The sequence below is a fragment of the Coturnix japonica genome, chromosome 3 (assembly GCF_054131305.1).
Source record: "Coturnix japonica strain WE chromosome 3, WE-NBRP24, whole genome shotgun sequence".
Classification (NCBI taxonomy): Eukaryota; Metazoa; Chordata; class Aves; order Galliformes; family Phasianidae; genus Coturnix; species Coturnix japonica.
The window spans coordinates 17,741,902-17,765,214 of NC_140665.1; the positions used below are offsets into that span (position 1 = coordinate 17,741,902).

General features: G+C 42.7%; 1 protein-coding gene across 1 annotated transcript; it reads left to right on the plus strand.

The window, feature by feature from the left end:
• The first annotated feature begins 287 nt into the window (after positions 1 to 287).
• Positions 288 to 21,541, plus strand: PARP1 (poly(ADP-ribose) polymerase 1). Its single transcript, XM_015857129.2, has 23 exons — positions 288 to 474; positions 1,189 to 1,351; positions 1,670 to 1,788; positions 2,832 to 3,046; positions 6,461 to 6,557; positions 7,868 to 7,984; positions 8,486 to 8,662; positions 9,090 to 9,231; positions 9,659 to 9,799; positions 10,169 to 10,411; positions 11,211 to 11,279; positions 12,075 to 12,207; positions 12,922 to 13,117; positions 14,293 to 14,421; positions 15,449 to 15,532; positions 15,747 to 15,869; positions 16,254 to 16,382; positions 17,060 to 17,158; positions 17,639 to 17,791; positions 18,098 to 18,225; positions 18,593 to 18,654; positions 19,711 to 19,825; positions 20,984 to 21,541. The coding sequence occupies exons 1-23, from the start codon at positions 355 to 357 to the stop codon at positions 21,063 to 21,065; spliced, it is 3,036 nt and encodes a 1,011-aa protein (XP_015712615.2). The 5' UTR covers positions 288 to 354; the 3' UTR covers positions 21,066 to 21,541.
• The last annotated feature ends 1,772 nt before the right edge of the window (positions 21,542 to 23,313 follow it).

Here is a 23,313-nt window from a genome sequence, read left to right on the forward strand (position 1 = left end):
CCATATAAATATCCATATAGATATCCATATAGATATCCATATAAATACCCATATGGGCAGGGTAACACGGCCCGCAGTGCCCCCACTCGTGCTGTGCTGCTGGCGCCCCCTGCTGCTGTAAGGCGGTATCACACCAAGCGGACAGGAGCACACAAGGCCCCAGCCCATTGATTCCCGCACCGCACCGGAAGGTTCCATGAGCCGCCAGACATGCCGAGTCGCTGCCCGAGCGGCGGATGGCGACCAGGCTGCGGTGCGGGCGGGGCGCTCGACGCTCGGCTATTGCTGCCTGCGGTGGGCGCGCGTCGCGGCTCGGTTCGGCGGGGCCGCGTTGTGGTGTCGGTGGTGGTGGCGATGGCGGAGCCGGGGGACAAGCCGTACCGCGCCGAGTACGCCAAGAGCGGGCGGGCGGCCTGCAAGAAGTGCGGGGACAGCATCGCCAAGGACTCGCTGCGCCTGGCCCTCATGGTGCAGGTACGGCCGCACCGGGGCTCGGCTGCAGTGCCGGGGGCCTCGCGGTTGCCGTCCCCGGGCGCAGAGCGGCGGGTCGGGGCTCGGCCTCACGGTGCTGCGGAGCGCTCGGATCCGAACCGGGGGCGGCGGGGGGCGGCAACGGTACCGCGGGGCGACCGGTGGAGCCGATGGAGCCGAGCTGAGCCGCACGTGGCCACGTTTCATCCGCCTTTTGTCTGCGGGATGCGGCGCCGCGTTCCGCCGCACGAACGGTGCTGAGCGGCCGTGGGCAGGGCCGCCTCAGGGCCGCATCCAGCCCAGCCGGCAGCTCCTCCTGGCCCATCTATGTATGGCCCGGGGCGCACGGAGCGGCCGGCTGTGTTACCGCAGGGCGGGCCTGTGCTCGCAGCCCGCGGTGTTAGTAACGCCGCTGTTGTTTGGTGCCAAACCGCCGGGCCGTGCCCTTTGCTGGGTGCCGCAGCGCTGCCAGGCTGTGACCTGGCGGCTCCAAGTCAGCACAGCACAGCTCTCAGCGGGCGAGGTGCTGCGGAGCTGCGGGGTTGGGCTGTGGTGCCGCCCTGCTGCAGGCTGGGATGTTCCCCTGCCATCGTGGGGACTCTGACACGTTGGTGGCTCTTATGGGGCAAGGCCGGTGTTTACCCAAATACTGTTCACCCCCCACCCCGCTCGCTTGGATCTCAGCTGCTGCACCTCAGCCTCGTGTGCTTTTCCTAGTCGCCCATGTTTGATGGCAAAGTCCCTCACTGGCACCACTACAGCTGCTTCTGGAAACGGGCACGGATCGTGTCCCACGCGGATATTGATGGCTTCCCTGAGCTCCGCTGGGAGGACCAGGAGAAAATCAAGAAGGCCATTGAAACCGGAGGCCCTGGAGGAGGTAAGCAGAGCTCTGCTGGTGTTCAGAGCTGGAACCGTGCTCTGTCATCTCAGGCTGTTGTTACAGTTACTTGATGGCCGTGTCCCTGCAGCAGGTTGATGTCAGCCTGAGGAAGCATATTAATAATTTTAAAATAAAAAAAATAGGAAATGGAAGCTGTCACTTTGAAAGAGGACTTAAATTTTGAGAGGGGTTCTGTTTTGAAGCAGAACACAGAGGCTTATTAATCCAGATCGCTAATAATCTGGAACAGATGGGGAGAAACAAACAAGGAGGGAGGGTGCCTTTTAAAGCTCTGTATTTACCTTTGATCTGCAGGAAAAGGAGGGGACCAGGAAGGAGGTGGCAAAGCGGACAAGAGCCTAACTGACTTTGCTGCAGAGTATGCCAAGTCTAACAGGAGCACTTGCAAAGGCTGCGAGCAGAAAATAGAAAAGGTAAAAAGCTTTTCTTTAGTTCTCCATCTCACCTGTTTTCCCACTGATCCCAGTTCAAACAGAAGCTTCTGCAACTGCATCCTGTATGTCCTGCACTTGGAGGGCAGTTGCAGAGCTGATTTTCTGTGCATGAGGAATGGCTGCGTCTTGAAATACTGACATAAAGGCATGTGCCTCAGGCACTGGAGCCCGGACTTCTGATCTGCTGGTGCTTCCTTTTGCGTGAGCATTATGGCAGACTGAAATGCTGCTTGCTAGTAGATTTGGTTGGAATAAAAGAGTGAGAGAGCCACCACTAACTGTGCCTTCTGCTTGTTCATGCACTGCAGAGATGTTAGCTGCTTCTTCTCCTTTGTTTCTGTGCAGTGTATAAATCAGACAAAAACAGCAGTACGCCTAATTAATGATGCTGCCCCATATTTCAGCCTGTCTTGTTGCCCTACTTTTAAAGACAATCAGCAAAGTGAAGCCACGAGCCTCTGATAGGTGAGAACAGAGCTGCCAGTTCTGTGCAGTTGGTGAGGGACGTGTGACAGCGCTGGTACACTTGTGTTTCCAGAAGTGTTAGTGGCTGGGGTATAGGAAGCATTGCAGTCTAGAAGCACTTAAGCCAAGTACTTCCTTGGGTATCTGAAAAGTAATTTCCAGAGGATGAGATTGTAGTAAAGATTGACTGATAAGGACATAAAGTCAGCTTTCAGAATCCCCTCCATGGGGCTTGGTGATGTGATCTTTGCTTATCTTTGCTTATTCAGGTTAATTGGCAGGGAGTTGAAGTTAAGACTACAGAATTATCTGTTTTAAGTGTTCTTTTTCAACAGAAAGTTACTTAACAGGCACTTTTTCCAACCTAGGACAAGGTATTAGTGAAAGCATTGGAGCTGTAAGGAAAAGGTTTGGACAATTGTTTCAGGCTTTGATGGAGGGGCTATTGGCTTTTAGCAGGTGTGCAGGAAGCATCATGTTGATAACGAGCTTACTAACATCCTGCTCCTCCCAGGACAGCCTAACAATTGCTGTTGTGTCTTTTTAACCTGCCCCAGGGCCAGATTCGGATTTCCAAGAAGATGGTGCATCCTGAAAAACCACAGCTGGGGATGATTGATAACTGGTACCACCCGGACTGCTTCGTGAGCCGCCGGGCAGAGCTGGGCTTCCTCCCTGCATATGGGGCCACCCAGCTCCTGGGCTTCAGCATCTTGAAAGCCGAAGATAAAGAAACTCTGAAGAAGCAACTACCGGCTACTAAGACTGAAGGGTATGTGGGGAATGCGGCAAATCGTGTGATTTCGAGGAACAGTTACTTGCCCTCATATACATTTGTGATGAAAGCGTTGTGGATTTGTTATCTTAGTCTCAAAAGAATAGTGCTTGTAGGAGGATGTGGTCCTCTGGTGCCATTAAGGCTGGTAACAGTGAGCTGATTCCCCATCCCTGGGAGGCTGTAGTTCACTTATTCATTTGCCTGTTGAAGAAAGGCTGAGGCTGGCAGCTCTGACTTTGAGGGCTGCTGGGTTTTCAGCCATAAGTGTTGTGTATGCGATGCAAACAGATATGGGCTCTGTGCTCCTTGTGTGGTGCTGTTGTCAGCCTTGGTTTCCTTGACCTAACCACTTGTTACAGAACTGATTGGACATCTTATCTACAAGCTGCTGATCTGTGACATGCAGAGTCTGATAACGGTGCTTATTGCCTGCATGGTGCTTACACTTGGATGCTTTTGTTTGCTAAATCTTTTATGATAGACAGTTGAAATTTTATTGCTTTGCCTCAAAATTTTGAATGGGGGCTCTTAACAGAAGTTAAACTGATAGAGAAGCCCTTCCATGTGGCTTGCTAGTTTTGGTTGACCTTCTCAGTTTATGAAGGCTTTTGTGTTTGAAGTGATTTTGCATGGCATCACATTTGTTAACACAAGCCATTGTATATTTGCAGCTTTTTGTGTTCCATTTCATCCTAGGGCAGTGAATGAGTTTAATAAGGTTATTTGTAACTTTTTCCCATGTCTTCAGTAAAACACTAGAGATTTGGCTGTTTGTTTTTTTTTTGTGGTTTTTTTTGTCTGCCCTGACTCTGCTTTTCTGGGCCGCTCTCTGGGATGATATTCAAAATATGAAGGCTTTGCAAAGTCACTGTGTAAATAAAAGTCCAGGATTCCATTGGAAAAGAGCTTAGTGTGGTGATGTAGAATAATGTGAACCAGGACCTTGTGGCAGAAAAACAGTAGGAAATGCCACCTTTCCTGCTTCCTAAGTACCACGTGTACAAGCCCCTTGCCTGTGAGGGTGCTGACCGTCTCTTGTGAGTTATCCACTTCTGCCATTTGGGCTGTGTGCTTGACCTGAGGGTATTAAGGATGAATTGGCAAAGAGACCATCTGTCTCGGAGCTAACTGAGTGAGTGGGAGTGTAAATAAGTGGAATGAGTGGAGTGGTGTGGGCGTGCTTCCTACCTGGGGATTGTCTGCCAAGAAAGTACAGAGTTCTTAAGTAGCCAAGAAAAAGATGGGAGGGTATTCCAGTATCCTGGAAGCTTGAATGAGGTGCAGCTGCCTCCCATTGTTTAGCTTGTGTATTTGATCAGATAACAGGTATTAATAACAGTAATTGTAGTTTCTTGCAGAAACAGTATCAGAATATCTGCTGTAAGTGAGATTCTGAAAGTGATCTTCAGTTATCTCTACTTGTGCTGCATCCAAATTACATCCAGTCAGCTGTTTGTAGTTTGGATGCAATGTAACCAAATTCATCTACTTCTGCATGTCTGTCCTGTGCTCAGCAGAGACGCTCTGACTGGGGCTGCTCTGTCAGCCCTTTGCATAAGAGTGGTGATCTCACATATGTGTCGCAGGTGAGTGATACTGAGGCACTGAGCGAGGCTACCAAGAATAGGATGGAAAAATCTCTTCATTCTGAAGGACAAAAATGGGAAGGTTTTGTGCAAGGATCTAAGCTTCTTCCATTGGTTATTGCTGGATGAGACATGCAGTCCTGCCCTGCATGGAACTGCTGCTCAGTACAGTAGTAAAGCCTCATTCTGGAGGTGTTGTTGGGCAGTGCCCAATTAGCTACAGATATTCTGAAGCAGGGAGTAAGTATGTGTATCAGCAACAATCTGCAAGTGCTTTACAGAGTGAGGAAAGGGGTCCCGGTTCCTTCCTATATCAAGTGCTTGCTTTGTCCAGGTTTACTGTGACTGTCCTTATGTCTTTGTTTTCGTTCTTAAAAGAACATGAAAAATCGATATGGCAGCTGTTCTGTACAGGCAAAGCAATCTCTGTCCCCTTGGCTCTGAGAAACTGCCAGAAGTACAGGTCCCTGCTGGGACTTGGATGCTTTCCCTTGGTCTAGGGGCCTCTCAGCAGGGTGACTTCCTTCCAGTGGCTTGGCTTTCCTCCTTTTGGGGGCAAGTTGCTGCACAGCCATCAGCTTTGGTTTGCTGGAGGCACCCTGGCTTTCAGCCTGCTGAGGAGAGACACTGCAGATGCACGGTGTTTGGGCACCCATCCTAAATACTTGCATGATGAAGCCCTCTGGCTTGGGGAGGTGACTCTGGAAAACTGAATGTTCTTCTTATGAGGTCTCGTCGTTCAGAATCCTGCAAAAATCCTTGGCTTTTATTTGGCTTCCTCTTTTTTCCAGTTTTTCTTGAGGAAAGTTTTCTCTACCTTCTCCGTGCACAGCTGTAATCAGCTAATAACAGTACATTTCCTCACACAAAGCTGCACAGTAGTACATCGTGTCACCACCGTCAGCTTGGGAGTACTCTGAAGGCAGGTACTTCATCCCATCTGGTTTCAAAAGTCTGAGTCAGTTCTGGTCTGAAGAGGATCTAGCTGGGAAGTGTCTGTTTTTCTTGTATTATCAAAGTGATTGCATTTGCTGTCCTAGAATTGTTGAGTTGGACCAAGGAGTGGAACACCTCTCCTATGAAGAAGGCTGGAGAAGCTTCAATTGTTTAGCCTGGAAAAGAGAAGACTCTGGGGAGATCTTGCTGTGGCCTTCCAGTACTTCAAGGGATCTTATTGACTTACTGACTTTTTACATGATCTGATAGCGATATCACTTCAAGAGGGGTGATCTAGGTTGGATGTTAGTGGGGAATTCTTTACTCAAAGAGCATTGAGGCACTGAAACAGGTTGACCAGAGAGGGTGTGGGTTCCCCATTCCCGGTGGTGCTCAGTGCCAGGTTTGAAGGGGCCCTGGGCAGCCTGAGCTGGTGGCAGCCCTGCCCACATCTGGGGGTTGCAACTGGATTATCTTTAAGATCTGTTCCAACACAAGGCATTCTCTGATGGTTCTGGAGTAGTCATAACCTTCATTGCTATCCCTTTTCATGAGTGAATAGGTATATGTATGCTCGTGGGTCCTGAGTGTGCCTTTGGAGTAACTAGTACAGATGTGGCTGAATATGCAACTCCCAGTGCTGTAGCATTTTGTGTGCTGTTCTGCCAGATCATAGTTATCCTGTGGAAAACCTCTAAGTGTGCCTGATCTAATTGAGGCAGTGGTTGTTGTAGAGCCAAGTACGTGTCTGTGATGTAGCACTGAGGAATTTTCAAAAGTGGTCTTGCCACTTACTCAAGACTCTGCAGATATCAGTAATCTGAGCTGGACAGGCATTTAAATAACTTGTTTTCAGTGTGTATGCTCTTTATTTTTTCTCTCTTAGAAAGAGAAAAGGAGAAGAGGTAGATGGAAATGTGGTTGCAAAAAAGAAATCGAGAAAAGAAAAAGAGAAAGAATCAAAGCAGGAAAAACAGCTGAAGGTGAGTTTTAGCTGATTAGGTCCTAAAAACTGCCTTGCTAGAAGAATGCAGTGTCACACTGAGTGAAGAGCTGTGGTACTTGGAGAGGAACTGTACCTGCTGCCTAGACAAAGCAGAGTTACAGTACAGCTGGTCCTCATGTCTTTGCACAGGAGGTGGCCTGATGCAGAGCCATTGCTGAAGGCGGTTCTCCCTGCTGTTGTCTCCTGAAATACAGGAAGGAACTTCTCTAGCACTTAGGCTTATTGGATTTAAATAGATTAGGCTAAGTGCCTTCTCTCTCTCAGAGAAGCTGGTTTCGTGATCCTTCCTATTTCATCTAACTATAGTGGCTGAAGCTCTGATACCAAGCACTGTTTCGGAAGAGCTTGGTGACCAATTAATAGCTCACGGTAAAAAAAATTAAGCAATGCTAAGTGTGGAATCAGATTACTGAGAAGTTGTATCTCTCTCACCCTATGAGAAGCGGCGTTCAGTTGTTGAATACAAAGTGTGGTAGATCGCAGCTTTTCTACCTTTTAATTTTGGAATGCTGTGGGAGAAATTCCTAATGGAGCTGTAAGAATTTTGTATTCATTAAAAGTTCAACACAGGTACTTTCCAAGAAAGAAAATAATAAGCAGCTTTGCTAAAGGTAGCACTCAATGGAGTTGTAAAGAAAATGACATTTCTTCTCTGTCTAACCTTTTCACCTTTTGTAGAAAGGCCTAAAAGAATGTGCAGGATTATCTGAGCCATTTCAGGTTTCTGATCTAGCAGACATACTTCTTATCCTAAGTATCTTAAAATAAGGACAATGTCTTCCAGCACTTGTGGTTGTTATTTTAATACAAAGCTCTAATGAGGTGATATCCCCACTGTTGGCAGTGTGAACTGGGTTGGTGATGTTTACAGAGGCTGTTGAGAATTCACTGAGAGTAGGAGTGTGGTGGAAAAACAGGTTCCCCTCCACCTAAAAGCTAACTGTTTTGCTTTAAAAACTTATATCTTTTTGTATGGGGTAGTGCTGTAAAAGTTGTTCCACAGTCTTTCTGCTCACGTATATAATGCAGAAGCAGAAGAATCCGTAGAGCCAACCTTTCCCTTGTGATCTTCTAGTGAGAGTACTTCCAAAAGCTGTCACGTGTGTATATATTCATAGTAAAGTCTGAAGCATATGGCTTTAAAGACCTGATCTAGTTGTTTGGATAAAATGTGTGGTTCTCCCAGTGGTGAAGCTGCTGGCTCTTGGTGCTCTTCATGCTGTGGTTATGGCGGGATGTTCACAATGTCTGTCTGTGAGTAGCTAAGCTGACAGGTTTTGTCCACAGGAGCAGACAGAGCTGATCTGGGGCATCAAGGATGAGCTGAGGAAGGTCTGCTCCACAAATGACCTGAAAGAGCTGCTGATCGCCAACAAGCAGGAGGTGCCTTCAGGGGAGAATGCAGTAAGTTGGTCTGTAGTCACGTTGTGTGTGTGCTGGGTCTTCAGTGTCCCAACTGATCTGTATTTTTGTCACTGACTGCAAAAGCAGATTGGCTGTGGTGCTTCACATTGCCTCCTCCTAACTGTTACATTAGGCTAAAGGAAGCAATAACTTTTCTAGTTATTTTCTGGCATGCTTTCTTAAAAAAGTCACATTTCAGACTGTGTAATTTGCAAAAGGTCTCTCTCTTTCACAGGCACGTGTCACATGAAGCGTTTGTGTTTATTAAGGCTGTAGGGAGCGTGGGATGAGATGTGGGAAGTGTCTAGACTCAAAATGGCCGAGAAAATCTCTAGGCAGGAAAATGGGGGCTTGTCTGAGCCTACGTTCCCACCTACGTACTTGTGCTCAGATACAGTAGCTCATCTCTTCCTTTCCCTCTCCAGCAATGCTGTTTGGTGATGCTCTGTGTGGGGGTTATGCTTTCCTGAATGCCCAGTTTTGTATTCTCTGTTGTTTTAGATCTTGGACCGAGTGGCAGATGGGATGGCGTTTGGAGCTCTGCTTCCCTGTGAGGAGTGCAAAGGGCAGTTTGTGTTCAAGAGCGATGCTTACTACTGTTCAGGGGACATTACTGCCTGGACTAAGTGTGTGGCTAAAACACAGACTCCCAACAGGAAAGACTGGGTAATCCCAAAGGTGGGTGTTAACTCTACATGTGATGATCTGAAGCACGCTTCTTAATTGATGCTTCCTGTTGTGAGGAGTTTAGATGAGCAGCAGTCAGCGCTGGATGCTGGAGAGCAAAGTGTGCTGCAGTGCTGAGTGGCAGGGGATCCTGTTGTAGCTTCATCTCTCTGGAGGCAGTTGATATAGAACAAAGTCATCCCTTTTCCCAGTAACAGTAAATTAAAAGAGATATTACTGATTTGATTTGAAACCAGTCACTTACTCTCCTGTAGCTTAGATTTCTGAGTTAATGAAGTGGGCATTTGCCTATTTTTATATAAGTGTCTCAGAAATCCTTTGAGACCTGTGGTAAATGACACAATCTGGCCAGTGCTTAAGTAGGCTTTTTAATGTTACAGTAATATTTGTTTTAATACTGTGTGATTCTGTCTCACAGGAATTTCGTGAAATTCCGTATCTCAAAAAATTTAAGTGTAAGAAGCAGGACAGGATATTTCCTCCTGAGGCTGCAACTGTCAACTCTGCGCCACCTCCATCTGCATCTGCTCCTTTGACAGAGGCTCTCTCTGCACCCCAAGGTCAGTGGAGTTCAAGGTGGTGTGTGATGCCATTCCTATCCAAAAGAAGAGGCAGGACCTTTCATGCTGTCCAGTTATCAGATGAAGGGCAGCTAAGCAAAGTCGCTAGTAGACAGTTCTGAAGCAGACTTAAAAAATAAATCAAAATTAAACCAAAAAAAAGAAATGCAAGCAAATAATGTGCCCACACATGCATCTTTTCCAGCCTTCCATTCATTCTGTTTGCTGTGTGTGCTGCGCTTTGTCATCTCCCTTAGAGAACGGGAGCTTTCTCCCACTCATTAGTCAGACCTGCTTGGGCTCATCTCCCTGTAGGCTGTGCTGATTGTTGTGTGTGTGGCATGCTGTCTCTTATTATTTGTGCTTATTATTTGTGTGGTGGACTCTATGCTTGTTGCTGATGAGCCATTTGTTTTTGAACCCCTAGACAAACCACTGACCAACATGAAGATCTTGACTCTTGGAAAGCTGTCCAAGAACAAGGAGGAAGTGAAGAATATTGTGGAGGAGTTGGGAGGAAAGATGACAACAACTGCTAACAAGGCTACCCTGTGCATCAGCACACAGAGTGAGTAGCCTTGGCAGTCACTGATAGCACTAGATGCATGTACTTGATTAGAGCTCCTTGTGGGTCAGTGTTTGGGTTAGGGAGTGTGTTTGCACATGCATGAGGTCGTGGAAAAGTAAAAGGAAATGTGAGTTGTTTCAGTTTTACTCACCTAGCAAAAATTAATCGTGGGTTGTGCCATAAAGGCTGGACCAGTCAAGTAAAAATTAAGTGTTCCTGTTCTAGTTCAGTCTGCAGCTTTGTACGTGGTAGAAATGCATCTCCTCAGAGTTTTTCACAGTCCTGAATTGTTGTCAGAAGTCGAGGCTGAAGTCTTGAAACCTCACTATTTTTTGTTTGTTTGTTTTCTTCCCTTTCCTGCCTCTGCAGAGGAGGTGGAGAAAATGAGCAAGAAGATGGAAGAAGTGAAGGATGCCAAAGTTCGTGTGGTCTCAGAGGAGTTTCTTAAGGATGTGAAATCTTCCAGCAAGAGCTTTCAGGAGCTTCTCTCTCTCCATGCCATTTCACCTTGGGGTGCAGAGGTGAAAACAGAGCACCAGGAGGTGGCGGTGGATGGGAAGTGCAGCAAGCCCCCAAATATGAAGAGTGCTGGGAAGATCAAAGAAGAACAAGGTGAAGAATGAAGTTGTTGTTTCTCCAGGGGCCTGTTTAATGCTCTGTGTGCACAAAGAAAATCTGGGTATAGTCCAGCCTCATCCTTTCCTAGAGTTCTCTCACTGTTTGGTTTTTTTCCCTCCCTCATAGTAAATTTTAAATAATGAAGATTTAGGTAAGATCAGGTTTTAGTGAGTATGAAGTTATCTCTTGACAGCTTCTGTCTCAGTGGCACTTTCAGAATCATAGAATTGTTAAGGTTGGAAAAGACCAGTAAGATCATGTAGTTCAACTGTCAGCTCATCACCACCGTGCAGTAGTCTTCACAACTGCCACAGCAACCTTGCATTATTCATGCTGGAATGTGCATAAAACCATTAGATGTGCTCAACTTTTTTCCATAGCCCCCAAGCTTTTAGCTTGTGTCGTTCAGTTTTGTGTTATTGCCACACAAACAGTAGAAGGATCTGCATGAGTACTGAATGTCCCACGTGCCCAGTGAAGTTTTAAAATCCCACTTCAATACAGACGCAAATGTGACCTTCTGTCATGTAGTTGGAAAAATGATATTGGGGTCAGGAGGAAGGAAGGTAGATGTTATCTGGGGAGATCTTGGTTTTCATTTCCTTGTGGGGCGAGGCATCTGTGAATTAGCTGCTAAAGGCAGGTAGAAAGCCATTGAAGTGCTGGGGGTATTGTACTGGGAATCTGATTTGAAGTCTCATTAAGGTAATAATTATGCAAATTGAGAATTTATATCTTGAATCAAGTCAAACTGTATTGCCTTTGAAGGAAAAATAACTTCTTATCCCTGCAGGACCTAGCAAGTCTGAAAAGAAAATGAAGCTAACAGTTAAAGGTGGAGCAGCAGTAGATCCTGATTCTGGTAAGTGCGAACAATAGCACCAAAGTCTTCAGGATGCATGGCTTGTTTGCAGCATTCTTATTTTTAGCTTTCTGTGGAAGTAAAAGGGTTTGCAGTCATTGATGTAAAAGTTAAGGGTGCTGTAAAAGGAAGCAGAATTCTTAAGATAGCTTTTCTCACTATCAAAAGAAGGCTGTTGGTTGACACTTTAAAGCTTGGATGATCTAGGATATTCCAGTGCATCTTTCAGGAGGTTCATTTAAACTAAGCTATATGCATTTTTCAGCTTCAGAAACATTGTGGAGGGGTGGATAAAGGCTTAGGCAGCAGTGCCTGGCATAAGCGTTTGCCTCAGGACTCTTTGAGCAGAAGCAACTGATGCTGCTTTCCAAATTGATAATGTACAGGCATTGTCCTTAAAATTTGTACTGCTGTCCTTCGAATTTGTACTGCAACCAAGGCCAGCCTTCGTTTTTTTCAGTCTGTTTTTTAATGTGACACCTGTAAAGTTATGTCTCTCTTGAGAATTCTTCTAGCCAGTCACGCAGTGTTCAGTGCTAGACTCCTGGTTGCCCTTTCTCAAGTGTACAGTTTTTCTCAGGTCAGGGTTGAGGTTCATTCTAGTGCACCTGAAACCATGTACCTGCAATGTGTACAAAAGTAAGATTTTAATAGATTTTACTGAGCATGTTACCACTCTTCTTTCTGATATTTTGATAATTTTCTCGCAATTTTGAAACACTTTTGTGAACATGAATGTAGGAAAGAAACCTAAAATGGTAACCTCTGTATTCTAATTCTGTTCCTTCTTTGTAGGTTTGGAGGATTCTGCTCATGTCTTTGAAAAAGGTGGGAAGATTTTCAGTGCAACTCTTGGCCTGGTGGATATTGTGAAAGGAACAAATTCCTATTACAAACTGCAGCTGCTAGAGGATGACAGAGAGAGCAGGTGACGTCAGTTTTCCCCAGAAATGACTTTGTTTGCTTTTTTTCCTACTGAGTTCTGGAATTTTGGCTTCTACAAAAGGAAGAAATAAGTAAAATGTTGCTGTAAGGAGTTATGGATAGATATGTTTGTTTTAAAAGGTGGGAGGAGCTAAGGGGGAGCTGTTGAATTGTTTGAATTCATTTGCGCATCGTGGGATGAGTGAGGTGCGTACAATGGATATTCAATTAACCCAGTCCTAAGAAGACAGGAGGGTCTCAGTGCTCTGTGACTGACAGCAGCCCATGAAAATACAGAAGGTTTTTCTGTTTTAACATCCAGGAGCCCACTCATAAGGTCTGTGATGTCGGGAGTCTTCCCCATATTTGTTGTTTTTTTTTTCCCAAATACATGAACTGAAAAGTCTGAAGATGTGTGTTTGTAAAATATTGACTCAAGTGGTAATAGCCTCTTTTTTTCTTTCCCCTTTTCTCTCGTGCTGTGTGTGCAATCATCTTCAGAGCTGTACGTCTGGTGTGTTTACAGCAGGTGTTCTTTACACCTGTTATTGGACATAGATGCTGTGGTGGCTCTTCTGTTGCGTTCTTGCAGAATGTCTACTTAAATTAACAACATGCAAATGGCTGATTCACAGTTGCAGAATCGGTTTCATTTGGGCTGAGGTCTATAGAGCCAGAACCTTTACATCTGCTTTTTTCTTCGGTTTCGCTTCTCTAGGTACTGGGTGTTCAGATCCTGGGGTCGTGTGGGCACTGTCATTGGGAGTAACAAGCTGGAGCAGATGCCATCAAAAGAAGATGCTGTTGAACATTTCCTAAATTTGTATGAAGAAAAAACTGGCAATTCTTGGCATTCAAAGAACTTCACCAAATATCCCAAAAAATTCTACCCACTGGAAATAGATTATGGACAGGTAACTGTTAAATGTCCCTATGCCAGGTAGAGCATTGCTCAGCTGCTTTCCTGTAACTCTTCTGTGCTCGTTGACACTTTAACAAACAAAGGGATGAAGTGCAGGGGTTTTGCTGCACAAATTATTATGATAAGCACAGCAAGGAGACTGCAGGGGGGACAATTATTCTTGTTTACTCTGTGTAATCTTACAGAAGTTAATTTGAGATGAAGTAAGCAGTCATTTCACAAGCTCCCCATTTTGTTCTATTTAAAATTTCATCTATTTTCTGCATTCAAAATTCTCCCAAATGGTGAAATGAATCTTAATGCAGCCCAGTGCTCAGTGTGTATGTTGAGCAAGCTGAGGAGAAAATATTTGTTACCAGTAGGATTTGGCTATTTAGACAGCTATACTAAATAGGAATTCTATCCCTTCTACCCGGTGGGAGTTTATGTACTTGTATAAGGACATACCCATAACTTAGTCTATTTTTAGGTAACATAGGTGAATGCTGCTAGTAGCTATAAAGACATCAGAGGTTTTGAAGCCATTGTATTTTTCTGTAGCCGTGTTACTGGATGTCATCTTTCAGTGTGAAGCAGTCAGTGCTTAGCTTTCTTAATGGAAATTTGAATATTGCAGCAGGAAACTGTCTGTTATACTGCGGTGTGCAATGGCACTGAAGCATCTGGCAGATGCTTTGTGGATGAAACACTCTACCCAGGAAAACTCCTAGGAAGTATTGCTTCTAACTGATGATGCCTGTACACACTGATGGCCATTTTTATTATAAAATCATACCGAAACTAATTACTGTATCTCTACGTTGTTATAAAACAATGAAATAAGCATTCTTTTTTTTCTTAATGCCATGATCTCTACAACAAAACCTTGAAGAATGAGTTAATACTGCTGCTTGAGTTAAAGCAGAGATGTACACAGTTCAATTCCCTTAATTCTACCTTTATTTTACAATGCCACCTCTTGAAACACTTCTGCCCAATTACTGAACAGGCACATTTTTGAAGCCACTTTGCTCCACAAAGTCAGAGCAGCATCCAACACTTCCTATGAACTTCAGGCTAGTATTATTATGTGTACTTTAAATTGGTTTAAATTAGTTACCATGGCAGCCAGTCTGTCACCTTTTCCTTTGTGATTTTACTAATTCTGGTACTACATTTTCTTCCCAGGATGAAGAAGCTGTCAGGAAGCTGACAGTGAGTGCTGGGACTAAATCAAAGCTTGCTAAGCCAATCCAAGACCTTATTAAGATGATTTTTGATGTGGAGAGCATGAAGAAAGCCATGGTGGAATTTGAGGTGACTACACACGTGCATGTGTCTCGATTATTCTCTATATATCATACTTGCACATCCTGAAGTAAGTTCTTTGCAGTCCAGGGTATTGTACTTTGCAGAAGTCACTGCTGGTTTTAGATCAGTATTGAATAAGGGCAGGAGCCTGACCAGGGTTTGACAAGCAGTGGAAGTAGTAACTTAGTTATGATGCACATGAGTGTGTTCTTTGTTCTACAGTAGGGAATGTCTGTATCACATCTCCTTGTGAACTAGGCCACCCTATAGATTTTGTTTGTTGTAGTTTTATTTCTCATTTGTTCTAATGATACCCTCTTTTCATCCATTCTTCTTTCCTTCACACTACTACAGATCAGTCTGGTACTATCTCTCCTTGCATTGAAAGAGCAGAGATCCTGCCAGTTGGTTCTTCTAAATAATATATGGAGATTTAGTGCAAATCTGAAACTCGTTCAAGATCCGTGAATACAAAAGGAACAGCAAGAAATGAAATAAGTTAATAGATAAATGCGGGCAGTCAAAGCACCAATTCTGACTTAGTTGCTTCTCATTTTTTTTAGACATGGATGTGAAGTATCAAGTATCTTGTAACCTCTGTACATTTGACTATTGATTATTGTAGCGTTAAAGCTGGGGGCTCGAGGAGAGTGTGTGTGTTGTGTGTAGTTATACATAAGATCTTATGAGCAGGAATTCTTTCTTTCATATTGCTTCATTGTTAGCCTGAAATGTATGCTTACCACAGTGATTCAGAAGCACCTCTGACAGTAGGTTAATGCTGAAATCCCTGTCAGACACCTAGGATGTGTTTTGTGTTACTCTGCCATGCATGCCTGGTCTACTGTTGCTGCATTGGTCTGTTTATAGAACATCTTTTCTGTAGCAAGAGCTGTCTTTCTGATACTATTGCTTGATTAATACAGAGTCTGAAATGTTTCGTTTCTTTGTGTGAACCAATCTGGAGAGATTTGTTCCCTGGAACATTTTCAGTGTAGTGAAATCCTGTTTTAATTGTTCACAACTTTATCAGATTGACCTGCAGAAGATGCCACTGGGGAAACTGAGCAAGCGACAGATCCAGAGTGCGTACTCCATCCTTAATGAGGTTCAGCAGGTGAGTGGGACAGAGATGTTTGAGCAAGTGGGGAATTCAGTTGTTGTGGGTTTTGGAATGGGGTGAATGGTGAGCTGTGTATGTTTGCTGGATTAGTGATTTTTATTGCTGCTTCTGTTTGTCTGTCCTCAAGTATCCTGTGTGCACCTGTTGCTGTGGAGCCATATTCTGGCCTATTCAGTAATTTTCTTTTGCTGCTTGTTGTCTTGTATAGGCAGTTTCTGATGGTGGTTCAGAATCCCAGATCCTGGACCTCTCAAACCGTTTCTATACGCTGATCCCTCATGACTTTGGGATGAAGAAACCACCTCTTCTCAGTAACTTAGAATACATCCAGGTAATTGCTAGAAATAGTATGTTGTTTGCAGGCAACAGGCCTGATACCAGACACTAAATTCATGAATTGTGAGCAATTATTTCAATTCCTTGCTTTCATGAGGTTAAGCTTGTGGGTTTTTCAGGGTATCTGATTTTTTTGGTTTGTTTATATGTGTGTTTATATATGGAGATTATATATAAGGTTTCAGAAGATACATAAACATAGTTGTAACCTGTGTATATATATGCATGAACGTGCTTATTATATATAAATATATATTCAAAAGGCAGTGTTGTTAAATGCCAGTGCCTGTGCTTCACATATGTTTTTATAATTTGGAAATATTTTATAGTTATTCTGAACATCAGTGATGCGATAAAATAACTTATTTGAATTATTCAGGCTAAAGTGCAGATGTTGGACAACTTGCTTGATATTGAGGTTGCTTACAGTCTTCTCAGAGGTGGAAATGAAGATGGAGATAAAGACCCAATTGATATCAATTATGAAAAGCTCCGAACTGATATTAAGGTAAAAAAAAATAAAAATAAAAGAGTGACTGACAAGGAGTGTGTGCTGATGTCTTGTTGGAGTGTTAACAGATCAGCTAAGCTTAGAGTGGACACATGCATTGAAGAAGGTCCACCAAGATGGCTTTGGTGCTGCAGCATGTGTTGCACAAGGTGATGCTAAGCGATCTAGGGCTTTTTAATGAGGAGGAAAGAAGGCTTTGGGTGTATCTTACCAGTGTGTATAAATACCAGGTGGGGGAAGGGAACAGAGAATATCATGGCAGATTAGTTTTATTTTGGTAGTATATGCTGATAGAATGAAAAGCAATGGGAACAAATTGAAATGAGAGATTATAATTTTTTTTTCTGTGAGAGTTGCCCAGAGAAGCTCTGATGGGTTCTATCTTTGCAAAGCCTGACTGGACTCAGAGCATAGCAATCTGCTATGGTTAACTTTGCTTCGAACAGGGCAATTGAAAGTCATGTAAGTTTCCAGAGGTGCCTTTCTGTTGCCACTGTCAGCAGTTCTCTAGTTGAGTGCTTTCTGCAGACTTCTACATAATTGGGAATAAATTTCCACCTAAATGATCAAATAGAGAGGCAGCTTAAACTGGGGAGCGTTGGGTAAATGTCTTCATTTTATAATAAGTTTGCGAATTTGTATTCTAGAGGAACTTCTCATTTGCTTCTTTGCAGGTGGTTGACAAAGATTCAGAAGAAGCCAAGATTATTAAACAATATGTGAAAAATACTCATGCTGCTACTCACAATGCATATGACCTCAAAGTTGTGGAAGTAAGTATGGAATACTGGGGTTTAAGTTAGTGCAGATTAGCTTTATCAGCCTATTTACTTGCTTATGGCTTCACTATATTTTTGAGTACCTTCTTCCCCTTGTTGAAGGCAGATTTTGATAGACCAGTTAGTATTTTATTAAATAGAAAAGTCTAGACAGAGATGAGACTAAGCTTTTTTTAAATTTCACCTTAATTTGCTGCCTAAAAAGTAGTTGTTTGAAATCAAGTTTTAATTCCCTAGATGATTTTTCAGGAAATGGTGGTCTCATGAAAATACAGAAGAGAGAGTAAAGGATTAATACAATCCTGTGTGATCAAGGCTACCTCTTTTGCGAGCATGACACAGCAAGCTGTGAGCACTGAAAAACAATTAGATCAATTTTCATAGCAGGTAGACCTATTTACCTGATTGTTTGCATGAAGATAATGGCTTATTTACTTAATAGTTCCTTTTCTTCTATCTCATTTCGAACTGAAGATTTTCAGGATTGAACGTGAAGGAGAGAGTCAGCGTTACAAGCCATTTAAGCAGCTTCATAATCGCCAGCTGCTGTGGCATGGCTCCCGCACCACCAACTTTGCTGGTATCCTGTCACAGGGTCTCCGGATAGCTCCCCCTGAAGCTCCTGTGGTATGTTCAACAGATAGATTCTCTGTCTGCCTCCGTTCTTGTGCCCAGAAGTGGTAGAAGTGGTCATGGTCAGAGGGAATCTGAATAGTAGGATTTCTCTTTGGGGCAGGACCCAGTGTTATCTCTGAGCACAAGGACAACATTCAGTGTCCAGAGTGGGTTGCTGTATAGTGTCTATGAGTGTGAGTTGCAGCTTTGCTTTCCTGAGAGCTCAGCCAAATGGATTCAGTACTGCCTCTATATTACCGATATTATTGCATGAATTTTTCAACCTCTTTTCCCACTTCACTCCTCCCCTTGCTGCAGACTGGCTACATGTTTGGGAAGGGCATCTACTTTGCAGACATGGTGTCCAAGAGTGCCAACTACTGTCATACATCTCAGGCTGATCCAATTGGGTTAATACTACTGGGAGAAGTTGCCCTTGGAAATATGTAAGTAGCTCATTAGGAGCATTTTCTAAACATGCTTAAGGGTATTATAATAGAAGCTTGTGTTAAAATTGAAAGCCTCTTCAGTGTGAAAGAAGAGTGCTTTGTATTTCTTTAAAAATAGCGTTGGTCTTTTTGTCAAATGAGAACTGTTGGGTGATGTAAAAACATGCTGCAAGTCTAGAATCATGTTGTAGATGCTGGTATCAATAAAATTAGTCATTGAGATGAAGTATAAAGAAGGCTGCTGAGCTTCAGAAAAACAGAATTTAAATTAACACCAAATTTTGAAGCCTGAAAAAACGTTTTTTTAACCAAGAAATTTTAAGATGAATGTCAAACACTGTTGTGCATTCTTTGTGTTATCCAGGTATGAGCTGAAGAATGCTTCTCACATAACAAAATTGCCCAAGGGCAAACATAGTGTGAAAGGTAAGTTTTCTTTGGCAATGTGTTTTTGATGGCAGAGTCGCTTTATGTCTGTCTCTCTTCTCAGCGGAGAGACCTACAGTGGTTTTGTAGTTGTGATTCCGTAAGAGTTTGCATAGTATGTAGCATTATAATTGCATCTGAATACATGTATATAGAGTGTTTTGAGATGAGAGTCAGTACACTTGAAAATGGAAAACTGAAGTTAATGGGCTGCCTGAAGTTCAGGAGGAGACTTTCATTTCATATTACGAGAACAACAAAGTAAGGTGTGTTCTCCACCATCTTACTCACTTTCAACAGCAATGCAGTAGGAAGAAGCATTAGGCTTGATAGATCAGAGGAATAATTGTTTAGCTTTCAAAGCGTGTTGGAGATGTATAAAGAAGGGAAAGGCTAAGGATGAAAGTTCAGATATAATTGCTGTTCTCATTACACTTCTAGCAGCAAAAAGTTGGGGTAAAATAGAAGTAAAAAAAACCTTCATTCTCTAATTCAAGCACAAGAAATAGTAATCATGACTGTCTTTACAGAGATAGGAAAGATTGATAGTGTTTGGTAATGAATGGCTTCTCTTGAATGCTCAATTTTGAGAGGCTTAATAAATGAGTTTTCTAAAATGTATTAAAACCCAATCTAGCTTTTTTTTTTTTCAGTGCATTCCAACTATTACAAATGTCAAATTTGGATTTGTATTGAAGAGTTTAATGAATAGGGAGAATTTATTAAAACTTCCTGAAAATGTTACAATTTACACGTGTATGTGCTAAGATATGGGAGCAATAAGGATAGTCTGATCTGTCTAATCGTCTAATCTGTATGACAAAGCTAACAGCAAAAAGAGAAAATTCTCTTTTAATGTAGCAAAGTACAACTACTATAAACACAGTGGTGCTGAGATGAATAAACTGACAATGTCCTTTATGTTCTCTTTAAGGTATTTTTCCCTAGTCAGCATGTATATGGGATGTAATACTGACTGGCTGAGTCTTTTTCTTTATGTGCAAAGTCTGATGTCTGCCTTCAAGATTTCTTAACTAATGTTTTTTCCTTTTCTAGGCTTGGGTAAAACTGCACCTGATCCCACAGCCACTACAACCCTTGATGGTGTAGAAGTTCCCTTAGGGAATGGGATCTCAACAGGAATTAATGATACCTGTCTTCTGTACAATGAGTATCCTTTGCGACATTGGTTATACACTGTTGTTGACTTTAGCAGGCTATTGCTAATGCTGGTCAAGAGTTTTGCCAGTGGTTTGTTTTGTTGTTTTTTTTTTTTTAGATCTGTTTTTGAGTACATCTGTTAGACTCTATTTTCAAAGGGAGACAATTTTACAGTTTTCATGCTTAAGTTATCTCGTTAAAAAGGAAACAGTAGCCGTACCGAATAGCTGTTGCTCCAGAAAGACTCAATAGCTGAAGGTATTGAAGTGGCCTTTGGATGCTGCCAAGTACCTTGCTCCCCAGGTATGTGCTAGGACAAGGGAAGGGGAATGCAGCCTGTGGTTTCTTCCTTAGGATGCTGTGGCTGATCAGCTTGACTGGGAGGAGCAGGTTACTTGGAGTCTCATCACACAGCTTCTCTCAGGCCCCCCACATCCTTTGCAAACATGAAGGTAAACATCAGAATGTCTGTCAGAGGGTGTAGCCTTTAAGCCTCTTTCCAGGCATAAGTGCCCCCAAATCATCCTTGATCTGAGAATGTCATGAGAATGTGATGTCAATAGTCTCACTGTAAAGATTGTCGCCTACTTGCTCACTATCATGAAACAAGTAGCTAATTAATACAGTTTCTGGGCTATATAGAAACTGTCTTCTCTCTTGGTAAGTTGTTTTCCTCTTAGAAGCAGACTTGAGGTAAGTTTGTGGCCTAAAGCATTAAGAACAATTGTCAAGAACTATATTCTGAAAAAACACAGTGCAGCCACAAAACATTCCAGCACTGCCAATAATTGTAGAACTATTACAGGTTTGTTGTTTTTGTTTTGTTTATACATTTTAGTTTCTTTGTTTTGTGGTAAATAAAGATGAGTGACTTTGTGCTTGGAGGTAGCAGCAGAACTTACACATAGCTTGTGGCCAAGAATGCCAATGGAATCCTGAGGTGCACTGAAGAGTGTAGCCAGCAGGTCAAGGGAGTTATAGTTTCTAACTCGTATATTTTCAGATTCAAAGAAAAATTTAAAGATTCCCAGCTTGAAATGTTAGAACTGCATAATCACGCACGTATCTGTATGGTAACTTAAGCTCAAAGATGAAGTTTGACTATATTTTGGGTTATGTGTGTTGTTTAATATCAAAAGCTATAATTGTTCCTTAACATTCTTCCTAGATATATTGTGTATGATGTTGCTCAGGTAAATCTGAAGTACCTTCTGAAACTGAAATTCAACTATAAGACATCGCTCTGGTGAACAGTAATTAGGAGTCCTGTTAGTTATACTGTAGTTACACTATAGCATTGACTTCTGACATGCTTAAGCATTGACTTCACTTATCAAGATACTGAGAGCTAAACTGCAAGAGCAGTTACTAAATCCTATTTAGTACAACAGTTAGTGAAAGTTTTTATATAACGTGGCAACACAAGGACCTGAATTCTGTTGAGAATGCTTAGTTGGTTTTGTTTTATACTACTTCTATTTGTGGGAGCTATCAAGTGTTTCTTTTGGTTGGCTGATCAAAATGGATGACAGCAACAGCAACAGAACTGTTTTTTAGCCAGAGGTGGGCAATAGCAGAGAAGGAGCCTGATGGTGTTTGTGATGTTTGCTCTGTTAGGATTCCCACTTGTTTAAGATGCCCTTTTTCAGTTTCCATTTTGAATAAATGATAAATGTGCATTTATTTTGAGGTTAAAAAATAAAAATAAAAGATAATTTCATACTAACAGCTTTATGTTTTAAAATTTCCCAATTGTTCTGCCTTGAATAATCATTTAAATGTACCTGCTGGCGTTTTCTTGAAGATATTTCTCTCTGACAGTCAAATGCCAAACATTAATATCTGCAGCAGTCTTATCTCAGGAAGTCATGGTGAAGTGAAAATTTGGACTTTGCACTGAGACTTCATCTGTCAACAGCTGCTGTGGGAAACATGAGAAATGAACTTGTAGCTGTTCGAATCTAGTGTTGGCCCCAATAAACCTTGTTTAAACAGATGCTTTCAACATGATGTAAATTGGTTGTTGTAGTTCCAAGCCTTATGAACTCCAAGTTGGGTTTGGGTATAAGGGGATGAGTTTCACTTATCATGACCTGGAGTGAGGTATATTGTCCCTCTGTGGGTACACTTGAATGTCCTTTCTTGAACTGTCAATAGAAACCATAGCAGTTTCATTGTTTAGTGATGGTTATTACTGAAACCAACTCACTCTCAGTAAGTCATTGAGCAATATGGAAATAACTTGACTACAGAGCATCATCAGCATAATTTCTATTCTAAAAGTACTAATTTCCCTGAGCCACACATCCACCTTTTGCTCTAGTTTTGAAGGGCAGATTGTCTAATCTCCCGGTACAGCTCTGCATGGACAGTGCAGTTGGTGTCCTCTGCAGTCAAAGTTTCCTTCCAAAAAAAGACCATTCAAGTTTATGCTGACTATTAGTGCGCAAACATCAGATGTATTTCCTAAAATATTGTGATGTCCTGGTACCTTCTGAAAGATGAGCTCCTACCCAGAGCGATTCCTTACAGTGCAGCTGTTTCCAGGATTCTTGAAGGAGAGGAGGATGGAAAATAGTAGATGGAAATCCAAGGAGAGAAAAACATGGGGACTGAGCAGGTAAGTTGTGTGGCTGGAGGACAGCTGAACTGAGAATCCAATAAGGGTGCTGCCCATGGGTTTGAAAAGAAGTGGAAACAGTGGCCTTTTTCTTATGATTCTTCAGTAGCTTTGTTGATGACTAATTGTTTTGCTTACTAAAGAATATTTTTTGTCTGTGACTTAAATGCAATCTTTTCACTCTCTGCAAGAAAATATGAGAACTCATTCTGATTAGTTAAGGTAGAATTTTTTTTCCTCAGAACACCAGCTTGCAGTTCAGTCTTGGACCGGAAAGTAAAGGTTGATGCTTTTGATGTGTCCTTTATCATCTATACCAGAGGTGGCTCAAAGTCCCTTCCTGTTCTGAGAATGTCTTGCCCTGAGATGACTATAAACATTAGGCTCCTGTAACAGTGCAAAGGAGCACTTCATGCTGTGCATGTAGTACTCAGTTTTAATTGCAGCATGTCTAGCAATCTCTAACCTTGCACAGGCAGCCTCCCCTTAGGGCCTGGCTGAGGGAAGCTGTGCAGTGACAGCAGATGAAGGCACCTGGAGGATGCACACAGAGCAGAGCTGGGTGGATGGGTAAGGCCCACTTCTGTCAGCTGCTTGACAGCAGTGAGCTGTTGAGACATTGGGTCCCACAACTTTCTCTGCTTTTCTAGAGATGTGCTGAGGAATGACTTCTGATCTCAATGTTCAACTATGAGCAGATATGTATAAATATTTAATTGTTTATTTAGCATAATAAAATATGAAAATAAATATGAAAATATGAAAAACTGCTAATGAGAGTTTAGGTCGAACGTCCCTTCCTAGTCACATTCTGTTTCTTCTTATTTTGTATGAAAACTCTGTAGTCCAGTGGCTTGCAGAGGTTTAAGGTAGTCTGT